Genomic DNA, 26560 nt, shown 5'->3' on the forward strand with positions numbered 1-26560 from the left:
TGGCTGATATATACACAAGCACTGACTGTTTGGTCCTTACACCACACATAGTGTGACCCATTAAATATAACTAAAAACAAATTAATTAATAACAGTGATAATAATATCATTAGACTTAAATTTTTTAAGTACATTTTTTTAAATAAAATAACAAACAAAATAATAAAGTGTGTTAATACTGTTATGTTTTAAAATGAAAAAGGGAGTATTAAATAAAAATACAATTATTTTATAGTAAACCTAAAAATAAAATTATAATATTTACTTTTTTATGTGAATTTTTATCATTTTCAAACCTAAATTAGCAAACTTTTATTTTGGTGGGTTGCCGGCAAGTATACACGCTTCCGCCGGGTTTAACGCTGTGCACCCCTGGTTATAGTACATTAAAGAATGATCATGTGACTTTTTATGTACCTAGGTGACCTGTAAATGCGAAAAAAGAAAAAAAAACAGTTTCCACTGAATTTTATGAAATACTTATTTTTTTAAATTGCCTGAATAACCACTTTTGATATGTTTCCTTTGGGCGTATTTTCAATTTGCAATTTCATTTTGCGCAGTTTGAAGAGTGACGGTAATGGGAACCAAAACTGCCAAAATTCTTCAAAATAACTTATTTTGTGTTCGGCAGAAAAAGCCATATAGGTTTAGAATGACATGAAGATGAGTAAATAATGACAATATACATTTCTAGACAGGCTATATCTTCAACACATCAGGGTATACTATATTATAACCCTAATATGTTAAATAAACCAACTACACTCTTAAAAATAAAGGTGCTTTACGATGCAATAGAAGAACCCTTTTTGTCTAAATGGTTCCATAAAGAACCTTTCACATCTAAAGAACCTTTTTGTTTCACAAAAGTTTTTTTGTGGTGAAAGAAGGTTCTTCAGATTATAAAAAGGTGAAAGAGATGGTTCTTTAAAGAACGTTTGACTGAATGGTTCATTGTGGAACCAAAAATGGTTCCTCTATGGCATCGCTTGAAAAACCTTTTAAAGCACCTTTATTTTTAGGAGTATATATATATACAATAAAAAATTAATTACTTTTTATATCAAAACAGTCAGTTACAATTTAGTCTTACTTAATTAACCTGACACATTTTTATCTCTGGACAGATTACAGGAAAAAATAAAGTGGGTGATGATGAGGGACGTATTGCAGTTTAGTACTCACTAGGACATAATTTTTTTCCAATAAGAGTGGTAAACAGTCACAGAATTTCGATTAGAATAGAAAACTGATGCAGATGAGTAATACGAGATAAAAGGAGTGTTTCTGAGAGTATGTCTGTGCAGGCGGCTGCCTGGAGAAACTGCCTCTGTGACATCTGCAACACTGGGGTATGATTAATCAATCAATATCGGATTGTTCAAATGAAGATCACGATTAATCAGAAAACTGATATTTTTACTAATCCCCATTCATTGGAAAATCAAAGTTCTAATGAGTCCTTGACCCATTGCCTGGTGTTCATCCAAGCCTTTTCAGAGATATAAATTCTGGCCACTTAGCATGACGGTTTGCAAGTATATCACCGCGATTGCAGGCGGACATTAAAATGCGCAGACTTGAATACTCCAACCATCCTTAAGCATCTAAACATGCTCTGATTGTTATAAACCTCAACTAACACTCCTCCCTACTGTAAATCAAAACAAAATGCTTTGATGTCAACTGGCACTCACTGCATTTCCTGTCCACCGTCGTCTCTGACTGTGGAGGTTAAAGATTCATTTATTATTGGCGGTGCAGAAAATCCTCCTCATAAGTCTCTTATTCATTAGAGCCTGACACCTCACTTACATTCAAAATGGCTGACGAATGGGCCGGGCTCTCAAAGAAATTATTGAAATGGAACAGATGATTTGTCACGCTGATGCATAATTCCACCAGCACCTTCATATTTATTTATTTATCTATGCTAGATTCCATCTACACCCTCCCCCAAGAAAATAGCTCTTCCATTCGAGCAGACCACTCTCTCAAACGTATGTTTGCCACTGAAAGAATCGCCAATTTGGTATAGAGAGCCTTTGTATTCACATCCGTCTTCATCCGTGTGAGGTAAAAATCCATGGGTTGAATTAAAAGACTGCTGATCCTGAGAATATTTCACATCAATCACCTGAAATGCCAGGCAAATAAAGGCATCTAAAAGGACCTCCATCTGCTCATTTCCATCAAGATAGCTTACAAGCTCTTAAGCTAAGACACTTGCTGTCAGGAGGCAATGTGTCTTGCTCCCTGTATATACAAATCAACTACAATGAAGTAGGGTTGGGAGCAGAGTTTCATTGTTTTAAACCAGAAGCAACTGATGCTGTGTGTTCTTCCACCAATGCTGACTAAATACCGTAACAAAAAGTGTTTATCATTATACATCATACACGATCACAAGTAGTCCAGTTACAGAAGAACTCAGATTCTTGAACGAATGACTCTTATAAAGCAGTTCTCTTTAGTAAATCAAATGCGTACAGCTTACAACTATGAAAGGGATAGTTCATCCAGAAATGGAAATTCTGTCATTAATTACTCACCTTCATGTCGTTTTAAACCCGTAAAACCTTTGTTCATCTTTGGAACACAAATTAAAATGTCCATACTACTTTTCTGGGTTTTGTCAGTTGCATTGCTGTCTATGCAGGGAAAAATTCAGAAAGCTCTCAGATTTCATAGAAAAAAAATCTTATTTTGTGTTTTGAAGATGAACGAAGGTATTATGGTTTTGGAACAACGAAGGTTAGTAAATAATACAGTTTGGGTGAACAACCCAAGATACTGACTGGTTGTTTATATGAAAATGTGTATGTTTGTCAGCAGTATTTTATAAATAATAATTAATGAAATACTTGAAGTTCTTGGTTTAGTATAATTTATAATTTGTTTATTATATAGCCAATATTACATTTCATTTATGCCGCCACTAAATTTGACTTACACTACCATTTATGACTTATGGAAGCCCGTTTCCACCCCTGAATATTTTTTTTTCTAAGTTATTGCGACCTTTTTTACAATTCTGAGAAACTAAACTCCCAATTGCGAGTTATAAAGTCAGAATTCCGAGACATAAATTTGCAGTAATAAGAAATGAAGTCAGAATTGTGAGATATAAACTGCCAATTCTGGAAACATATCAGTCTTTTTTCCCCCTCAGAACTGGACTTTACAACTCGCAATTGCGAGTTTATCTCTCACAATTCTGAGAAAAGATATGAACTTGCAATGCTGACTTTATTTCTCACAATTGTGAGTTTATATCCCACAATTCTGACTTTATATTGTAATATTTCACAATATAACTGTTTTTACTGATCAAATAAATGCAGCCTTGGTGAGCCTTTTTTTTTTTTTTTTTTTTTTTTTTCTCAAAAACAGACATTTACAAAATGTTTTAAAAAGACTTGAACAGTAGTGTAGTTCAAATGTGTAGTTGATATTTTTACCCTAAATATTACTAGAATATTTATAATATTTGTAATAAAATAATATTTAATGCAATTATTAAGGAACTGGAATCATTAAGAAGAATCTGAATTATTAATTGTGACCCTGGACCACAAAACCAGTCTTAAGTAGCACGGGTATGTTTGTAGCAATAGCCAAAAATACACTGTATGGGTCAAAATTATCGATTTTTCTTTCATGCCAAAAATCATTAGGATATTTAGTAAAGGTCATGTTCCATGAAGGTATTTTATACATTTCCTATCATAAATATACCAAAACTTAATTTTTGATTAGTGATGTAAAGTATTTGCTATTTAAGGCGATTTTTGCAATATTTAGATTTTTTTGCACCCTCAGATTGCAGATTTTCAAATAGTTGTGTATCATCCAAATATTGTCCTATCCTAACAAACCATGCATCAACGTAAAGCTTATTTATTAATCTTTAAAAAAAAATGACCCTTATGACTGGTTTTGTGTTCCAGGGTCAGAATTTATTTACATTTTCCAATCCCCAATGAAGACAAACCTTTTTAACTCTAACCTGCACTCCAACTTGTATTTACGAGTGCGCAGAATGCATGCTGCAGAAGGCATTTAACTCATTCAGTGCAGAATACGTGGGCTACTGTTTCAAGCACAATCATTGACCTGACACATATTGCTTGCTACGGGTAACTTGTTTTGGATTAAGTGATGTATGATGTGTCAAAGAGCCAAGGGCTGAATATGTGCGTTAAAACACTGCCATTCAAACACAAATGCACTTAATCAGCATACACACCTCATTTTGTTTAAACCTGTGTTTCATTAATCCCATATAATTTCCACAACCAGGAACAAAAATGAAGGCAAAACGGCTGTGCTTCTCTAACATTTAACCCACTTCTTTTGATCTCCAAATGATGCAGCTGCAAAACAATAGAAACAGCCGTGCTCAAGTCAAACTGCTTTCCAAAAATAAGCTTTCAAACGGTGGGGTCAGGTCCCTAGGTCTGTGCGCATCTAGGCCACAGGGTTACCTTGATGGCAGTGGAAGCAATCTGGAGGTGGTGCAGTTTGCGCAAAGTACTCTCTCTGTCTATGAAGTAGGAGGCAGCCAGCTGGTGCAGGGCCTCCAGAGTCACAGCCGTGCCATTTGAGTCAGTCAGGTCGGCCGTCCGGCTTAGCCTCCTCTTGTCCACAAATATAGTCAACGCCTCCTCACCTGCAACAGGGTCAAAGCAACATAAAAGAGTGAGGAATGTAGGGGGAAAATGGCTTTATAAAGAAGGTTCTTTGTGTTTATGGTAGGAAAAGTGAAGCAAGGGAATTATCTATACATTGAAGGCAATAGAAAATGGATGATTTATCAAATAAAACATGTTCAGTTAATTACAGTATAAATGAAATGTGCTAACACTTATGAATAATAATAAGATAAACCGTCAATAAAAGACTGTTTACACTTTACATAATGCTGAACAGATGTACAGTTCATGAACATATGAAAATGTATCAATTAAAAAAAGTTTCATGTTAAAGTTTTTAGTGTAATCTTATTAATTTGGCTGACAGCTGACTGAAGTATTTAAGCGGAAATAATGTTGTGTAATTATCAACTTCGGCAGGTTATGTGGATGATCCACATGGAAGAAAATTTATATATTATATAAAGTCACCAGAAAGCAGATTTATGCAACAGATGTCCTTCTAATTATTGTTTGTGCAAATGACCATGTCTTACAACTGTTGTATTTTTATTTTTTTTGTACTTTTTTCAAAGGGAACCCTGGGTATTAAAAATTCTAATACCCAGGCTTAATATATAACATAAACGATTTCTCTAAAAGCCTCAAGGGCATCAGGGCTGAAGTGGAGAGAACAAAGACGCAGGTCTTTATGAAGTTTTATTCGTCCACAGGTATCTTCCCATTCTTTTCTCCTCTTCTTATCGCTCAAAAGCAGTGAAGACTTACATCGGTTCTCTTGTTGCCCTTTGACTGAAAATTACCACCAAAAGCCACACAATGTGGCATTGTATCAGTATTTTATTTTCTGAGTTGTGTATTCTGTAAAAATAGCAACAGGTAAGCACAAGTAGCTTCACGAGTGCAGCCGTTTCACATAATTAAAATAATGGCATCCATCATAGTCCAAAATATGTATAAAACGATGTGGATTTTTCAAATAATGTAATTGTTTTCTACTACATATTTCAGTAAGAGACATCATTTATGTTGTATTAAGCCATAAAAGTCTTAATACCCAGGGTTTCCCTAACTTTTCTTTTTTTAATTGACCAAAATCAAAAACAGATGACATGTGTTTATATTGGGTTGACTAAAATGTTTTTGCCAAGTGGGGTTTTTGGTAAAAGTAAGACGCAGAATGAAAGCCAAATGTCAAATCAAGTAAATGCATTAAAAATAGCATGTTTATTTTGACAGCCCTAGTTATTGAAGAAGACTTTATTATTTTCTAAAAATGACTGAATCATTTAGTAAACTTAATCCAGTGCTTTGGCTGTTGTAGGGTTATAGGTATACATTTTACATTTTCCATGTGACCCTGGACCACAAACCCTTAAGTAGTACTGGTATATGTGTAGCAATAGCCAAAAATACATTGTATGGTTTGAAATGATTGATTTTTCTTTTATGCCAAAAAACATTAGGATATTATGTAAAGATTATGTTCCATGAAGATATTTAGTAAATTTTCTACTGTAAATATATCAAAACCTAAGTTTTGATTAATAATATGCATTGCTAAGAACTTCATTTGGACAAATTTAAAGACACTTTTCTCAATATTTAATTTTTTTTGCACCCTCAGATTCTAGATATTCAAATAGTTGTATCTCAACCAAATGTTGTCCTAACAAACCATTCATTAATGGAAAGCCTATTTGTGGACTGGTGGTCCAGGTTTTGTGTTCCCAGGTCACATATGTTTGCATTTTTTGTATGCCAATTAAATGATTATGATTTAAATTGATATAATGATGTATGATGTAAACTGATCCTAAACTGATATATATATATATATATATAAGAAGATAAAATATAATATTCATCTATGGAAATTATGACATTCAATAGAGTTAAATTTGAAAATAATAATAATAATTGGCAGATAAAAGCGTCTGCCAAAATGTAAATGAACAGTCAGCTTTGTTCAAGTACCTCCAAGTGTAGCTGAAAGCAGAAAGTGCGTGCCATATTTCCTGATGATGTTCTCGGTAATGGCACCGAGGGTGGGTCTGCGGCCCAACTGTCTGATGGTCTGCATGAACTCTGGATCGAGGGGTAGAGCCACGCCATTGTCCTCTCTCTCCAGAGCCAGGCTGTTCACCTTCCAGCGCCCAAACTCTCTGCAAGGTCAGGCAAAAACACACACACATACACTCTATTTGGAAATGTCCTTCATTTGAGCCACAATGGACACAGGAGGGTGAAATCCTGAACATCATTTTTTCAACAGCTGGGAGAGTTTGTTTTAGTATCTGGTTCAGTGTGAGCAACAGTACAGTTTAAGCTTTTCTGAAAAAGCCGTTCTGTAAATTCCCCTACCTAAAAAAAAAAAAAAAAAAAAAAAAAAACCTTTAAAGAGAGGTCTGAGAAACCTTCACGCAGCTTGAGTACAACGCATATTCGGTTAAGACCTGCTGAGGAGAAAATGCGATGACTGCATGACCCCCGTGCCTGCAATTCAAATCATATTATGCATTCTCTTTATATTTTTTTTTCTAACTTCAGCTTTAGGAATTGCTCTGGCCCGCTTTTAAAGCTGTTGTCCTCTACATAATGGTGCAATTTGTTTTAGTTTTTTTTCCCTCTGACTTTTGCACCGAAAAGGGCTGACTGGGACTAATCTGTAACAATGGCAAGCTTCTTTCTTTCACGGATAAAAGACAAGAGGAGTCTGTTAGATGAGAACAGCTGGAATTTTGTTTGAGAAAATCAGCTGCCACTATCCTTTTTCTGTTATTCATTTACAGCAAAAGCTGCCCAGCACAATACAGTGAAATCTTACTTATATAACTTCAACTGTAGCAACGAGGCTATACGTTATTTAATACTTAAATAACAGTAAGTAATAGTAAGATGCTTCCACTGTGTTAATATTAATTTGAAACACTACCAGTCAAGATTGTTTGCGATTTTACTAACTGCATCTGTTTAAAAAAAATGTTTTCTATTTGAATATATTTTAAAATGTAATTTATTCCTGTGATTTCAAAGCTTAATTTTTAGCCTCAATACTCCAGTCACATAATCCTTCAGAAATCATTCTAATATTCTGATTTGCTGCTCAAAAACATTTATTATCATTATGTTGAAAACAGCTGAGTCGAATTTTTTCAGGTTTCTTTGATGAATAGAAAGTTCAGAAGAACAGCATTTATCTGAAATAGAAATCTTTTGTAACATTATAAATGTCTTTATCATCACTTTTGATCCATTTTGATAAAGCAGTCTTGCTAAATAAAAGAAAAAAAAATTATACTCACTCTTAGCTTTTGAATGGTATAGTGCATAAAGATACAAAAGCTTTTAATTTCAGATAAATGCTGATCTTTGGATCTTTCTACTCATCAAAGAATCCTGACATCGGCATATCAGAATGACTTCTGAAAGATCATGTGACACTGAAGACTGGAGTAATGATGCTGAAAATGTAGCTTTGATCCCAGGAATAAATTACATTTTGAAATATTTTCAAAAGAAAGCAGTTATTTTACATTTAGAAAAAAATATTTCACGATGTTACTGCTTTTGCTGTATTTTGGATCAAATAAATGCAGGCTTGGTGAGCAGAAGAGAATTCTGCTGTACATTCTACATTAAAAATCTTACTGTTCAAAAACTTTTGACTGGTAGTGTGTGGTAAAAAAAAAAATAGCTAAGAAATGCAGAATTCAAAATCTTTTTTCTTTTTAATTACAGTACATGCAATTTTGTGAATTTACAGTGTACTTACCCATTTTACATTAAACATTGAAGTTTCGTTAATGTAAAATACTAAATCAAAAAGTTTATTAAAAAGTAGATGCATCTTATCAATTTTACTGACTGAAAATTCAGATCTCTAACCTGAAAACTGATCTGATGTTGTCACAAATGTCAAAATACAGCACAGCATACCCTAGGGGTCATCTTGCCTCATTATACCCTATATATTATATTACAGAATATGGATTGCTAAGTGTGTATGTATCTAAATAATAACAAATGACATTTATTGACGGCGGAAAACAAGAGCAGCAAAGACAATGAGACAGAGAAAGACAAATGGAGGGGAAGAGAGACAGAACAAGACGAAATGGAGAGAGAAAGTATGATCGACACTGTGTCAGAACAAAAGTTCTTGATGGACAGTTATGGATGGAGCTGGAGGCTAATCCACCACTGAGCCCACGCTACAGCCTCACAGCAGGAGAAGGCATATTGAAGAACTACCTGCCAGCCTCCCCCACTGAGACCCGCGGCTACACGGACTCAACGGTGAGAACATGCTCCAGAGGAAGCAGTCTGAAGCCAAAGGGAGGCCGAGAATGTCACAGTACAAGCAAATGAGACCAGCTTGTTATAATGTCAGAGGCTGCGCTATGTTAGAAACATCCGGATGACTCTTTGTTAAGAGGAATGAGTCGGATTTATGCAACATTTTTGCAATATTACGCAACACACTCTAAGTGAGATTTGTGGATAGGCATAAAAGGTTTTGTGATGAGTTAAACTGCATTCAATTACTAAACTAATTAGTTTCAAGTTGGCTGCAAATTAAATTAATAATTTGAGAAAATTACGAATGCAAAAAAATTAATTTGGACAATTAATCATGATCCATTCCATACAAAAATGTCTGTAATACAGAAAATCAGATCTACTCTTGTTTGAACTATGACATTAATGTTTTTGCGAGTTCGCAGACAGACACCGCAGCCCAGCAGCTACTACAGGCATCACGCCTCACCAAACCACATTTACAGAAAGCAGAATGTACAGAATAAGTAAAAACCTGTTCACACAGAACACATTTTCACTTTCAGAAACAGTTAAAAGAAGTGCAATGGATTGGAACAGAAATCAAAGGGATCTCAAAACCTGTTTTTAAAAGTTTAAAACATGGCAGAGGTCACTTCTCACCACATTTTTGATTTTTATTTTACAAATATATATAAGTACAAGAAAAGAGGGAAGAGAGAAACAACTATGTCTGATCTGGTAAGTATTATTTTACGTTGACAGCATCAAAGTTTCTCACAAATGTCTTTTCATATTCATAACAGCATGCCGCAAAATGCAGATATATGCAAATAAATGCTGCTCAAAAGTTTTGGGTCAGTACTAATGCAAGGACAGTAAAGACTTTATAATGTTACAAAACATTTCTTTTTCAAATAAATAGCATTCTTTTGAATTTTCTATTTATCAAAGAATCCTGAAAAAAAGCTTGCACAAAAATATTAAGCAGCACAACTGTTTGCAACCTTTAGAATAATAAAAAAGCAAGTTTCTTGAGCAATAATCAGCATATTAGAATGATTTCTGAAGTATAATGTCACACTAAAGACTAGAGGAACGGCTGCTGAGAATATATTACTTTTTTTTCTTCGCAATGCTACTCAATACTGTGGTATCGCGGTAGAAAAACTGTCTCGATGTCTTCGTGATCACATGACGATATGAAAAAATTGATGTTCCGGGCAAAAATTGTAGTTTTTAAAATATATTTAAACTTCTTATTCTAACATCAAAATGTCTTTAAAGCTGTGTTTTGGGCTATTATGCTTGGCACAGTATCTGTCAAACTAACTAAAACCGAAAGTACAATATGGACAGTAAACCTTAATGTTACAAAACATTTCTTTTTCAGAAAAATAGCATTCTTTTGAACTTTCTATTTATCTAAGAATCCTGAAAAAAGCTGTATCATGGTTTCCAAAAAAAATATTAAGCAGAACAACCGTTTGCAACCTTTAGAATAATAAAAAAAAGTGTTTCTTGAGAACCAAATCAGCATATTAGAATGATTTCTGAAGTGTCATGTCGCACTAAAGACTAGAGTAATGGCTGCTGAAAATTCAGCTTTAGCAAAGGAATATATTACTTTTATATTACTAATTATTTTGCAATACTATTCAATATTGTGGTATCGCGATAGCATAACTGTCTCAATATCATCATGGTCACATGATGATATGAAAAAATTGGTCTTCCGGGCAAAAATGTTTGTATTTAAAATATATAAACTTTTTATTCTAACATAAAATGTCTTTATAGTTGTGTTTTAGGCCATTATGCTTGGCACAGTATCTGTCAAACTAACTAAAACCAAAAGTAAAATATAGACAGTCAATGGACCTTTAAAATGTTACAAAACATTTATTTTTCAAATAAACAGTTCTCTTTTTAACTTTTTATTCATCAAAGAATCCTGAAAAAGCTGTATCATTTTTCTACAAAAATATTACGCAGAACAACTGTTTGCAACCTTTAGAATAATAAAAAAGTGTTTCTTGAGCACCAAATCAATATATTAGAATGATTTCTGAAATATCATGTCACACTAAAGACTAGAGTAATGGCTGCTGAAAATTCAGCTTTAGCACAGGAATATCATCAAAAAATCATCATGATATCATCATGGTCATATTATGCTTTGGCACAGTATCTGTCAAACAAACTAAAACCGAAAGCACAATATGATCCGTTGTTTCCCACGCCTCAGAACGTCTCCATTCACAGTGAATGAATGCAGTGAACTTGTTTATTGCATGTGCTTTGAGTTTGAGACGTTTGCGCATGTTAGGGAATGCAACGATTGCCGGTTATGCTTTATTTTTGCGGCAGATGATTACAGCATTTAGCTAGATTTGTACCTGTTTTCACCGAAGTTGGAGTTTTCTAGCAAAATAAAAGCTCTAGTGCCGTTTTTGTCAAAATAAACACTTAAAAGTGCAGTATGAATTGCTGACACCTACGGTTTAAATAGGTAACATTACTGCAGACCAAATTAAAAATATCTCTTTTAAGTGTAGAAATTAGGCAAGAAGTAAATAAGTAATTTCCCTACTGTAGTTTAAAGCAAAAAAAAAAAAAAAAGTTTACAATATACGGCTATTACTGTCATAGGAATAACAATAATATAAAATTGTTATTTCTATTATTATATTATAATTTGTTTGGCTCCCTAAAGCAGTGTGGATGTAATAAAATTCAGGTTCAAGTCAGTTCACTGACTTTTTTTTTTCTACTTAAGTTTAGTTAAGAACATAGGTTGGAGCTTTTAATTTTAAACTCTCAAAGTGCATTAGATCATAGACTAATTTAACTTTAAAATGTGCTAATTTTTTTCCCCCAGTCTTCATTTGTCTTTTTTTAAATATGGCAATAAATATTGTATCATAGACTTCATATTGAGAGATTTTGTGAGATTTTGATATCATTACATCCCTAATATTACTGTTTTGTTGTATTTTTAATCAAATAAAAGCAGCCTTGGTGAGAATAAAAGCCTTTAAAGTTTTTTGTTTTTTTTTATCTTACTAACCCCAAACTTCTGAACAGTAATATTTATTCTAAGCTCGCAAATTTGTAAAGCCAATTCATCTGTGTGCTCTGCATTGAAACTATATGTGCATGCTCTTTTGCATTTTTAATAGCATTTGAGGCTGTTATTTCGCTACATTGACCTACAAATCGGTTAGCACACTCACAGCAAGGATGGATGGCATTTGTATCTGAGACTATCTGTGTCAGGCTGCAACTCAAACAGTCCATAAATCCAGAAACTCTCACATAATAAATGCTTGCTGCACAGAAACATGTCAAAAGGTGTCAGGCACTGATTGAGAGCCAGTTAGTCTGTCAGCATTCACAGAGAAAGCCATGTACAGTACATGCACAACACTGCAACAGTATACACACACATACTGTACATACAAAATACTTTGCTTGTGGATTATTGTGATGTTTTAATCAGCTGTTTGAACTCTATTCTCTTATTCACTGCACAGGGTCCATTGGTGAGCAGGCGATATAAGTCTAAATTTCTCTAAATCTGTTCTGAAAGAAACAAACTCATCTACACCTTGGATGGCGTGATGGTGAGTACATTTTTAGCAAATTTTTATTTTTGAGTGAACTGTTCCTTCAAAGATTGTTTCACTGTTTTCAAAGGAAGTCTAGTATTTATGAAGGCTGCTTTTATTTGATCAAAATTAGAGTAAAACAGCAATAGTGTTAAATATTTATCATTACTCCAGGCTTCAGTGTCACATGATTTTTTTCAGAATTCTTTGATGAATAGAAAGTTCAAAAAGCAGCATTTATTTGAAGTAGAAATCAATTTGAATTTTCCTTTCCTTCCCCCAAAAATGAAAATTCTGTCAATAATTACTCACCCTGATGTTTTTGTCCAGACCTTTGTTCATCTTTGGAACACAAATTAAGATATTTTTGATTAAATCTAAGAGCTTTCTGACCCTGCATAGACAGCAATGCAACTGAAACATCCAAGGCCCAGAAAGGTAGTAAGAACATCATTAAAATAGTCCATAAGACATCAGTGGTTCAACTGTAATTTTATGAAGCTAGATGAACGCTTTTTGTGCACAAAGAAAATGAAAATTATGACTTTTTTCAACAATTACTTCTCTTGTCTGTATCGTCTTTGTGCACAAAAAGCATTCTCGTAGCTTTCTAAAATTATGGTTGAACCACTGACGTCACATGGACTATTTTAACAATGTCCTGACGACCTTTCAGTGTCTTGAACGTGTCAGTTGTGTTGCTGTCTATGCAGGGTCAGAAAGCTCTTGGACTTCATCAAAAAATATCTTTATTTGTGTTCTGAAGACGAACAAAGGTCTTACAGGTTTGGAACGACATAGGGGGTGAGTAATTAATGACAGAATTTTCATTTCTGGGTGTTTATCGTATTATTCCATCATGTTTTTAACATCTTTTTAACAAGCCTTTTTGACTGCTCTAATTACAAAAGTCATATAAAAACCATTTCTTAATATTTTTCAATAAAGTGCCCTTTATTGCTAACTACCAGCTGTGTTTATATTATGGTCTTAACGTGATTTTCATTTCACGACTAACCTGAGGCGAATTGAGAGCTCAGGCTACACCTCATTAGTTGTGTTTATTGAACACTTCTTCATGCTAACATTAATCTGATGTAAACACGCTCATTAAGGCCTCACTCATTCCACGGCATAAGTCATTTAGGACTTCGGAAAGTTTTTTGGACCTAAATTTAGAGCTAATTGGTCAACAAAGGACATTCGCTATTTATTCAAAGAGTATTTCTTCATACTGAAATATTGAATCATCAAAGTCCCAGTCATCATCACTCCTGTCAGTTGTGAGATATGACTGAACATATGCACCTCAGTGCGCTTCCATCATTCAATTCCCATAAGGGAAGTCCAACAGCTCATCTCTCTCAGTCGAGCTCTGGCCCTGATAAACTGAACTAGGAAAACAATCTACCATAGCAATGACCGAGCAGCCAGTAGGTGTTTTGTCCTTGATTGTGTTTCCAATGCAAGTGCAAGCATACTCAGGGGATATACATGTCTAGAAACATAAATAATGAGACGATTAGCTAGGGCCTGACGCTACTAGCCTGATATCTCTCTCCCCCTCTCCTTCTGTCGATCTCTCTTTCTCTCTCATTCACTCCCACCCACCTTCTTTCGTACTCTTATATAGGGTGAACTAGGGGAATTCTGGGACACCCAATCTCTGTTGTTATATATAATGCATTAAAAAGTATTTTAGCCCTCTGGGTGTTTTTTTGACATCCCTGATGTTTGTATTTATTTAAGCTACTTATAAAATATTAATGACTAAAGTCTGATTACACTATATTCAGCACAAATTCTGCTGTAATAATATGTGAGCAGCATGTATGCATTTTTAAAGCACCTTATAATGCATTGTATGATTTCATGAGTACTTATAACTAGGGATGGGGCCGATCCGATCCAGTATCGGTATCGGGTTCCGATACCAGCTTAATTAATGGATCGGAAATTTCCGATCCAACCTAGAGAAATTTCCGATCCAGAGTTATGTCTACGTACAGTGCTGTCTGCTGAAATGACTTCACAAGTGATCCCGGGCTAGGTGACGTGTCTGTGCTCCAATGAGACACTGAGAGAGATGACATGCCTCCTTTCAGAAAATCTTCAGTTTGCAGGTAGCAGTTTAGCATTGAGCGTCATACATGTCCGCTGTGTGGAAATACTTTACGGTCGGAAACGCCGCAAAGACAGCAACGTGCAATGTTTGCAAAGCCGTTGTTCCGAGAGGTGGCACCTCGTGGATTTATTTAGTAGATTAACTGTTAAATATTACCCATCATAGAGTAAAAGTTTATAATTTGTAGACTTCGTGCGTGTTATTTTCTGTTTTTAACGTTGCCGCACACACCTGAAGCGAGCACGCGCACAGAGAGAGAGAGAGAGAGAGAGAGAGAGAGAGAGAGAGAGAGAGAGAGAGACGTGATTCAAACTGCGCGATTCACAGACTGATTACTCTTTAACGTCTCTTGAACAGAAACATTCATACAAAGTTATGTTTAAATACCCGTTGTTTTATTCTGGTAACACCGTCGGTTATGTCTTCAGTGAACCGAAACAGCTGAGAAGGAGATGCGTGCCAGTATTACGTGCATTAGGCCTTAAAGAGACAGCATCCTATAAATACCTGCAGTGAGAAGCACTAGTTATTTATCAATGAATTATTAAATTTCTGCACCTGAATACTAGTATTATTGATTTTATTAGTAACTTTATGTTGTATTCATCTACACTTGTCATTTGTGTTAGTGTTCTTGTTTTGTTACTTATTATATTAGTTCAGCTAGTTTTTGCTGTGGATTAGAAGTACTTAAAGTAAGCATTCAGTAATTAATAAACAACAAACTTTTTTTTGTTTTGTTTGTTTTTTGCTGATCCGAAAAGTGCACTTATTGCACTTTTATTCAAAATGTTTAACATTTGAAAACCTTATTTTGTTGCTGCTACACAAGCAAGAATTTACTGAATTTATGTTGATCAGATGCACATTGTTCTATTTATAGTGTGAATATTTATTTTTTATTTCAAATATTTGAAAACCTTTTTGTTTTATGCAACAAGAGTGTATATTGCACTAGTATCTAGTAACCCTGTCTTGAAATTTAAATAAATATCAATTTAAACCCTTAAAGTTGCATATTTGTTTTCAGGATGGGATTTCTGCCATTTTCTAACCTCATACTTACCTCAAGTTGCTTTTTGGGAGATACTTAGACTTGCTTGTAGAGAAGTTTGTTACAGCCTCATAAAGTCAACAATAATGATAATAGTCATAGTGATATAAAAGCAAATAGAGCTCTGGTATCGGAATAGTATCGGTATCGGCAGATATCCAAATTCAGGTATCGGAATCGGATCGGAAGTGAAAAAATGTGGATCGGTGCATCCCTACTTATAACAACAGTTATAATACATTGTAATACTTATCTATGCATTGTTACACTTTTAGAAAGTAGAATGCCGTAAAACACATGGAAAACAACCAAATTTCAGATGTAACAAGGATATCTGCAAATATTGTAGTGGATTTTAACTTGTACTTAGTGCTATCAAATCGATTAATCGCGATTAATCGCATCCAAAATAAACCTTTGTGTCATGTGTATATTTACATGTATATAAAAATACTAGGGGTGGGCATAGATTAATTTTTTTAATCTAGATTAATCTAGATTAAATCTTGGAATTAATCTAGATTAATCTAGATTAAAATGGCTAATTTGAATTCTGCTGAAGGCATTCAGAATATGTGTGCTACCCAAATAATGACTAAAAGTAAGTCTTTGAGAATGGGTTTCTCAAGCCAGGTGGCGCATTAGACCAGGGGCTCATCTCCTGTTTCCAAACTGCATCACAAACTGCTCATAAAGCTGTTCTATGACAATTTGTTGATGAAAATAAATTATGTTCAATAAGATGTACTTGTGTTTACTAACTAACTAACAATGGAATTATTTTTTCTACCTATTAGATTGTGATTTTTTAACGTCTACACCTACCCAACCCTAAATTTAGCCCTTGCTGTAATAAAAAAAACAGTATTATTGTTGTACAGTGTGATAAAAATATACATCTACGTATATATATCTATGGTAGCCAGTGTTTCCCCTACGTTTCCAGCTTGGGGGGGTTACATGTTACACCGTACTTTTATTTTGACAAGTTGCCGTGAAGTTTCAGTATGATATGATGCGAGTTTTCTCAAATGAAACGGTAAAAGTGACACTCACAGCAGTTTTGGAGATTGAGTTTATCTGTTCATGTGAGATGCAAATGCCAAAAATTACCGGGAGCGTCACGTGTGTTTCAGTATGCGTGTAGTAAAAGCGCGTCTCCATCATTCATACATACAGCTAGGCAAACGGAACATACCGGATTCATATTAAAACGGTCTTTTTGCATTTCAGTTTTCACATACACTGACTAGTCCATATCGCGATTTGAATTAAGTGACAGACCAACATTTGATTTATGAATCCAAAAAACGACGAATTTACGTGGCATTTCGCGCTATAGTAGATTCGGTTTTATGAATGGAGGACGAGGAGATCCGTCTGTGTTTTGGCGGAGGAGACGTAAACGCGCGAACATATTCTATAGTCTTTGCTTGGTATACATCCGCGTTAAACTATCAAGGTGAAAGTCATCATAGCTTGCGTAGTTTAGACCCAGCTCCCAACCCAAATTTGAGAATAGATTAACGGCGATATTTTTTTTATCGCACGATAAGAGTCTCACGTTAACGCAGCACGTTAACGCCGATAACGGCCCACCACTAAAAAATACACATACATGTATTTATTTAAGAAATATTTACATGTATATGTGAGCCTGGACCACAAAACCAGTCTTAAGTAGCACTGGTATATTTGTAGCAATAGCCGAAAATACATTTTATAGGTCGAAATGATTGTTTTTTCATTTTTGCCAAAAATTATTAGGATATTAAGATTAAGATCTTGTTCCATAAAGATATTTTGTCAATTTCATACCGTAAATATATCGAAACTTAATTTTCTATTAGTAATATACATTGCTAAGAACTTCATTTGGACAACTTAAAAGACGATTTTCTCAATATTTAGATTTTTTGGCATCCTCAGATTCTAGATTTTCAAATAGTTGTATCTCGGCCAAATATTGTCCTATCCTAACATACATCAATGGAAAGCTCATTTATTTAGCTTTCAGATGATGTATAAATCTTTTTTTCTTTTTTTTTAAAGACCCTTATGACTGGTTTTGTGGTCCGGGGTTGCATATATTTTCATATTTACATATGATTTATATTATACATAAATATAAATATATCTGTATGTGTGTATATTTAATAAACGCATATATAACATAAACACAAACGTTTTATTTTTGATGCGATTAATCAGTTTGACAGCACTACTTTTATTACAAGTATTTATAAAAAAATATATATAATGCATTCGAATGATCATTATAAATTTATAATGCATTTTACAGAAAGGCGTCAAGTAAAATGTTACGGCATATTCTAGTTAGATTATCATATGACAAAGTCATATTTGTTGTTATGAAGGGCAAATGCAAACAATGCCTCACAACTCACACAGTGTTGCTGTAGACTGCTAGCTGATTTGATTTCCCTTGGCGATGCAAAAATAAACAAAATAACTGACCTTATTGCATCTAAAATGTACGTTTTTCGAAATTAACTTCTTGTTCAAATAACTTAAAGTAATATCATGCTCACATTCGTGCTGTTCCATTTAAATTAAATTCTCCTAGACTTGTGTAACATATAGCTGGCGCGGAAAAACATAATAAGGACAAAATAAATCCAACAGTAAAGAAGAGGTGTGCAGTGCAACCATTTCATTCTATAAATGAAAAAAACTTGTCAAATATGCCATACCGGAAGCCCTTCATGTGTTTAATTTGAAATTCCACATCAGTGAACATCACAGTCTTTGCTCCAGTTTGATTTCCAGGACAACACCGAGATATTCGTTTGATAAGAGCAGTTCAAAGAATTTCTAAAGAACCAAGCTGTCAGTAATGTCCTGTACACAGCACACACACACGACTGCATTAAGTTAAATATCCCTCTAAAACCGCACAAAGTAGTGCCACTAATTGAGCAATCAATGATCTGAGGCTTTTATGGAAAATCTGCAGACATTATTGTCGTTAGGCTAAACATTCTCCGTCTAAATCTATTTGAATGCTGAAGAGGCCGGAGGCTAATAGACCTCTAATGCTTCAAGCATTAATAACACTTATGACTTGTACATTTTTTACAACGTTTAATAATTCAATTATATTTATTCCTCTTAAACCCTTTCAGACGCTTTCTTGTTTTTATTCAACATCGTCCTCATTCAGAGCTTTTCCATGTGGGATAAACAGCGTGCTATTATTATATGTTTTTAATTTTATTTTAAGATTAAATACATTAATCTAAAAAAGTAAGTAAGTGCCTTAATTATCCAAAAGCGATCTTCCTTTGTTTACAGTTTTACATAGACTTGTATACTAAAGTAATGACTTACCAATTAATCAAAAGGTAATAAAACTGTAGCACCATCATCATAAAAGCTCAACTCTCCTGCTCTGCATGCATAATTCTAAATATTTAAACATCATCTGGCCATTTAGCATCTGAAAAACAAAAGCAAAGACTTTAAACACAACCAAACATGAAGGCGGTAGAATATCTCTAATGTACAGTATGACTAATCTTCCTAATACTTTTAATTCCAGTATAACGGATTGAAAGTGCAAATGTCCTGTCTAATTCGGATGTGAAAAGCATCACAGACTCTGTTGACTTCATACATCAAGTCCCTTTCCAGAGTGCAGGAAAACTTCAGCAAGACAGTGTTTGCGTGGGAGAATTACTGCTTATCCTTATTGTTGCTCACACAGCTCTGGCTAAGCCGACAATTGCTGTCACCTTGTGCTCGTGGAGCTTCGCTATTAGCATCCCTGGGAGGAACAAGCGAGCACGTATCTGCTCCGGCAACCTTTTCCGCTGGCATCGGCTTGTCCGTCTCACCCACCCATCCTCCCGTGCAGAACCCTCCCATCATCCACTTGTCAGCCAGCATATGTCTGGTGTTTTATGAGATCCCTTTCATGCATCTGACAGGAAGGATAGACACTACTGACTCTTTACTGTACCCTTGGGCTCTGTTCAACCTCTGGTGGAAGGTAAATGGGCAGAATGAGAATATAACACCTGACACAAATTTACCTTCAATCTATGTCACCTATGTTAATTTCGTAACAGCCTAGATGTGTTTTCGCAAACGCAAACAGATGCAGATGCTGATGTTGTACAATTTTGAGGTGGGGATTTATTATCCAGACATGTTTAGAAACTTGAGCTTTTTGTTGTATTTCAAGCGATCATGAGTGTTAAAAAATTGTATTTTAAGTTAGATTTTATAAGAAAGCACTGCTTCAGTCTTCAAAAAGTTGTTCAAAAACAGTTTCTTTGTAATTATTGCTTTCTATTTTTCTCAGTGTACAAACCAGTGCAACCCTGCATTTCAAAGCAGTCTATAAAAAGACCAAAGAAGACATGATAGAGAATGCCTGACACATGCACAAGCGCATATACGTTTATGAAACTGTTTCACTGTCACACATCATTATCTTTCCTCAAATGTCTCATACAAGACAAAGAGTGTTAAGAGGCTAGGAAGCAGAATTGATTCTCTCTCAACTCGGATCTGTGGCAGATGCAAACCTGTCCCTCTCTGTACTGCCAGTGTGAGAGCAAGGTACTTAAAAGTCATTCAGGCACAAGGGATGTTGGGGTAGGAGCCCTGTCTAGCATGCAAAGTAAAATCAGGTACCAAGACACGCACGCACACACATGTGCACACAAGCTGCTGGTTTCCACCAGCAGGGGGAGATCTGACATTGAGAAAGCACAACTGTACTTTTGTTGACTCCTATAGTCTGTCTCTACCAAAAAATAAAGCCAGTGGAGCATTCACAGATACACACGTATGTTGAGGAGAGAACGTCTGACTAGCCCCAATGTTGCCATCTCCATCTGCGCCTGGCAGTGCGGTCCAACGGCCCTGCCAAATGAGTGTGTCAGTCAGGTTCAGTTCAGCCAACTCTTTTCCTGCTTTTTTTCTCCTCCCCTTTTGGGCTGTTTATCACTTCATCTAATCCTCAGCTCTAACTCAGCACAAGTTCCCGCAACACCTCACCTCACATCAGTTGCAACTAATAATCTGGCATTAAAAGTTTCGAACCACACTTTGGACTTGAAAACAGCTGTCTGCTTTTGTAAGAAAAACACAACGTTCACCCAGCATGTCAGTAACATTCAAGCTTATTTGAAACATTTTAATTACTACCTACTGTAATTACTACCAAATCCCTGGTCCATATCGTCCATAATTATGTATACCATATATATCCTGTGTAAGTATAACATTATATGTGACCCTGGACCACAAAACCTGTCATAAATAGCACGGGTATATTTGTAGCAATAGCCAACAATACATAGTATGGGTCAAAATTATTATATAATTATTTTTTTTTATATTTATATTATTATATATTATCAAAATGACCAAAAATCATTAGGATATTCAATAAAGATCATGTTTAATGAAGATATTTTGTAAGTTTCCTACCGTAAATATATCAAAACTTAATTTTAGGTTAGTTCTATGCATTGCTAAGAACTTCATTTGGACAACTTAAAAGGCGATTTCCTCAATAATTAGATTCCAGATTTTCAAATAGTTGTATCTTGGCCAAATATTGTCGGCCATAACAAACCATAGATCATTGTAAAGCTAATTAAATTGCAGCTTTCAAATGATCTATAATTCTCAATTTCAAAAAATTAACCCTTATGACTGGTTTTATGATCCATGGTCACATATAACATATGCTACATTTGTACATTGTCTCATTTATGTTGCATAGCACACCCCAAAATTTCCAATAGTCCAGTCTTGTGGATTTGCATATAGACGTTTTTTTTCTATTGTATTCTAATCTAAAGTTTACACACCAGTAAACAAAATAAGCCAGCCACCTTTAAAGTTTCTGTTAACTCTGTTATACAGCAATATGTGTACAAATAAATGCAAAGCACCATATAATTCTGCATATCATGAAAAACTCCCGACACATTTCACACACCAGTGGCAATAAATAACAGAAGTAATTATCCAACTCACCTGTAAATCTTATATTTGGTTGTGAAGCCCTGTTGATAACGCTCCACAAATTCTGCAAATTCCTGTGAGTGATGAAAAGGCCCTTTATCTGAAAGGAGCCACCCAAATGGACCAGCGGCATCATGGGAGGCTGCCACAGGGGCTAGAACCCAGCAGTGAAGGCTTAGTACAACACACACCCATAGACTCATCAGATACGCCAGTCTAAAATCCGTACACTGGCAGCTCATGCTTCACCCTGCGACTCGACATTCTCTCCAAACTTTCCTCGCCTTCTGAAACAACAAAGACAGTACAGTGAATTCAAGTGTGTATTGCTGATTCCTGACACCACCTTTTTTCTAACAGACAGTTAAAGTCTAGGGTTTTCAATCTGGGTTCTCTAAAGTCTAGGACGTCTGTGGAGATGATATACGATGCTTAAATTCTTATGACATTTCTGATTGTTAACTCATTTTAATGTAGTAAAAATAATTATTGCTTCTAATGAAATTTTCAAAATATATGATAACATTTTTCTTTTAGATGGAGGTCCCTGGGTTGTCTGAGAGTTTGGCTGGAGTCCCAGGGTCCTTAAAAATTCAAAGTTAGCCTATAAAGATAGACGTAAGCTATTCGAATATATTTCTATGCATAGCCTAATATATATGCTAATATTGTCGTTCTCCATCCATACTGTGTTTCAGAAACATTCTTCTCATCAATACAGTAAAATTAAGTCACATGCATTTCTCTAACGCAAATAAACGATTATGGTTGGAATTATAATTCGTTTTTCAAATACTATTTGAATTATTGTATTATGTTTATACTTGTAGTTTAATTATATTATAGTTAGAATAAGTTTACCTTCTCCAGGTGTCCGATGTTTCAACCACTTAAGTCAACAACCTCTACAGTTTTACAGTTAAAAGCAACTGATTGTAAAAGCAAAGCATAGGGAGATTGTTGAGGGTGACCTTTGCCAATTTGGCTCAGTTCAACTTGTTTTAAACACCATCGCGAAGCGAGAAGAGCCCTGGAAAGCCAGCATCCAACTCTCTCTGCTTCCACTATCGAGTATATTTCCAACGTCTTGTGCTGTATAATCCGGGTGAAGAGAAGAAAAAACTATCGCGAGGAGAAGCGGAGGCTCTGTCTTCACTCTTCTCTCTCCAGGTAGACAGGTCTCTTATGAATTGGAAGTTACGGTGAAGCAATCCCATAACCATTAACGACTGACGCGATTAAAGTCTACTGTTTCCTCTCGGTTGACACATTAACTTCACCCGGTGTCCGAGAAGCACTATATAAATGTAGACTCCGGAGGTCCACTCTGTGCAACTGCGCGTATGTCGGATGCTCAAACCCGACGCTTCCCATACACACCATGAAAATATCCAATTTATTTCAGAGACAAGCCTCCTCCACTCCTTATTGGCTGCGAGCGGCCGGGAGGGGCGGGGTTTCGGCGCTGAGAGAATGTACTTTGTCAGGGTCACAATGAGTTTGAACATTATGTGCTTGTTATGAAAATAATATTTTACTTATTTATGAATGGAATCCTTATGATACACAATAATAGTCTACTTAAGGGACAGGATCGACATTATAGTCAGTCAAGTCGTTAACAGGCTCACAACATCGACTGTGGCAGACTATATTATAACATAGGTTTGAATTGAGATGTATTGGGTTTATTGTTACGTTACTGTTATGCAGTATACCTCCTGAGCTCATATAATTTAAATTTTTATATCATTTCAATGGCTTGTAAGGAAAAACAGGATGATAGGCAGGGTGAAAAATAAGACTTTTACTTTTCAAGGAACATGAAAAAAAATCTACTTCTACCAAAGAATAAATTATTTTTATTTATATTAAATAATATTTTGATCTTTTCAACTTATTAACAATTCACACTTTATTCTGATATTGCAAAAAAAAATGATCCAATATGATTTCCAGAAGATGTGTGGGTTTCATATTTTCTTTGAATATTTTAACACATATAGGCTATCAAGGGAAAATGTACTGCAAAACAGGAATCATACAGTACACTCACAAATCAGCGTTTCTAACATAAACAGTTGCAAAACTTCATAGCTCTATCCAGACTGACTTCATACTTAACTGGTTATTTAAAATAGTAATAATAATAATAATAATAATAGTAATAATAATAATAATAATGAAAATAAAATAAAATAAAAAAGACAAAACTCTATCCAGATAGACTTCATACTTAACTGGTTATTTAAAATAGTAATAATAATAATAAAAATAATACTATAAAATAATGATAATAAAATAAATTAAAAATGACAAAAATCTATCCAGACAGACTTTATACTTAACTGTAAGATTGCATCGGTCATTTAAAATAAAATAAAATAAAATAAAATAAATTATTTAACATACTTAAGGTTGCACTGGTTAAAATTAAATTGAATTGACAAAGCTCTCTTCAGACAGACTTCATACTTAACGGTGAGATAGAACTGGTTATTTAAAATAATAATAAAAATAATAAAATAGTAATATAAAAGTAATGAAAAATAAAATCAAATAAAAATGACAAAACTCTATCCAGATAGACTTTATACTTAACTGTAAGATTGCATCAGTCATTTAAAATAAAATAAAATAAATTATTTATAAGGTTGCACTGGTTAAAATTAAATTGAATTGACAAAGCTCTCTTCAGATAGACGTCATACTTAATGGTAAGATAGAACTGGTTATTTAAAATAAAATAATCCTAATAATAATAATAATAATAATAATAATAATAACAAAGCTCTTCAGACAGACTTTTTACTTCCCACCCCCAAAACTTAATACTTAACTACAAGGTTGCACTGATTAAAATAACACAAAACAAAATTAAATTAAATTAAATTAAATTAAATTAACAAAACTGTATCTGGACAGACTTTATACTTAACTGTAAGATTGCACTGGTTATTTAAAATAATAAAATAAAATAAACAAAAATGACAAAACTTCTTCTAAGCAGACTTTTTACAGTATTTTTTTTCCCCAAAACTTCATACTTAACTGTAAGATTGCACTGGTTATTTAAAATAATAAATAAAATAAAATAACGTTTTACTTCCCACCCCCAAAACTTTATACTTAACTATAAGGTTGCACTGGAAATAAAAAAAAAAAAAAAAATTGCACTGGAAATTAAAATAAGTTTGGGGTCAGTAAGACTTGTAATAGTCTTTAAAGAAGATTAAAAATACAGAAAAAACAGTAATATTGCAAAATGTTTTTACAAAATAAAATAATGTTTTTTATTTTAAGTGCGTCCGCTGCGTTCTCAAAATTCTGGCAATTTGATAATACCTAGAATATCAAAATCAACTGCGGGCGGCAGATCATTTTCTTATCTAGCGCCTAAACTCTGGAACAATCTACCTAACACTGTTCGGGAGGCAGACACACTCTGTCAGTTTAAATCTAGATTAAAGACACATCTCTTTAACCTGGCTTACACATAAAATCATTAACACATTTCTATAATTCAAATCCGTTAAAGGATTGTTAGGCTGCATTAATTAGGTCAACCGGAACCGAAAACACCTCCCATAACACCTGATGCACTCGTTGCATCGTAAAAAGAATGGCATCTACGCTAATATTAGTCTGTTTCATTCTTATTCCGAGGTCACCGTAGCCTCCAGACCCAGCCTGTATCCAGATCAGATGGTCACTCCAGTCCCCCGGATCCAGTCCGTACCCAGCTTAGATCATGGATCACCACCTGGAGATGACTTCAATAGCCGTGGATGTCAACCAGATGAGCTCCAAGGCGGATCATCAATAAAGACCTCGCCAACCTTGACGGCCATCGGCGCTACACCACAGGATCCTGATGAGTTCTCTACAATCAGACATTGGTACAAACTGTTGTTTGGTCTGGCCAGAGGAGAACTGGTCCCCCGACTGAGCCTGGTTTCTCCCAAGGTTTTTTTCTCCATCTCTGTCACCTGTGGAGTTTTGGTTCCTTGCCGCTGTCGCCTCTGGCTTGCTTAGTTGGGGACATTTTCCAGCGATATCGTATACTATTTGAACTGAACTGACGATGATATCACTGAATTCATTGATGAACTGCCTTTAACTGAAAATTGATTGTTACAATAATGCGTTACTTACACACTATTGTGCTGTTTAAATACTGTGCAGTTGCTTTGACACAATCTGTATTGTAAAAGGCGCTATATAAATAAAGGTGACTTGACTTGACTTGACTTTAACATACTTTAAAATAGAATTTATTCCTGTGATGAAAAGCTGAATTTTTATCAGCTGTTACTCCAGTCTTAAGTGTCACATGATCCTTCAGAAATCATTCTAATATGCTGATTTATTATTAGAATGATCAATGTTGGATAATATCAACAGTTGTGCTGCCAAATATTTTTTGGAACCTGTGATTTTTTTTTTTTTTAAAGTACAGTGTTTATTCAAAATATAATTTTTTATAACATGAAAATTATTTATTATTAACTTTTAATTATTAACTTAATACATCCTTGGTGAATAAAAGTATTAATTTCTTAAAAACAAAAAAGAAACAATAAAAATGTACTGACAAAGCTCTATCCAAACAAACATGTTACAGTATTTCCCCCAAAACGTCATACTTAACTATAAGATTGCACTGGTAATTTTAAAAATAAAATAAAATTAAATTAAATTAAATTAAATAAGAAGAAAAAGAAATATTACAAACCTCTATACAGACAGATAAATATGTGTATATTATCTTATCTTAATCAGTGTCCATGATTATGTTCTTAATAAGCTGTTTACCATTAAAAAG

General features: G+C 34.4%; 1 protein-coding gene across 2 annotated transcripts in view; it reads right to left on the reverse strand.

The window, feature by feature from the left end:
- The window catches only part of brinp3a.1 (bone morphogenetic protein/retinoic acid inducible neural-specific 3a, tandem duplicate 1), a 45649-nt gene extending 22312 nt beyond the window's left edge, over positions 1-23337 (reverse strand). The window contains exons 1-4 of one of the 2 annotated variants that reach the window (XM_073851525.1): positions 22597-23337; positions 21748-22019; positions 6636-6823; positions 4491-4675 (exon numbers count right to left, since the gene is read on the reverse strand). In XM_073851525.1, coding sequence (XP_073707626.1) covers positions 4491-4675; positions 6636-6823; positions 21748-21977 — 603 coding nt within the window. In that variant the 5' untranslated portion in view covers positions 21978-22019; positions 22597-23337. Of the gene's footprint in view, positions 1-4490; positions 4676-6635; positions 6824-21747; positions 22023-22596 lie in introns of both variants that reach the window. The other variant, XM_073851524.1, reaches the window with a different exon arrangement.
- Positions 23338-26560: the final 3223 nt, after the last annotated feature.

This window comes from Garra rufa, chromosome 12, assembly GCF_049309525.1.
Source record: "Garra rufa chromosome 12, GarRuf1.0, whole genome shotgun sequence".
In the NCBI taxonomy this organism is placed as follows: domain Eukaryota; kingdom Metazoa; phylum Chordata; class Actinopteri; order Cypriniformes; family Cyprinidae; genus Garra; species Garra rufa.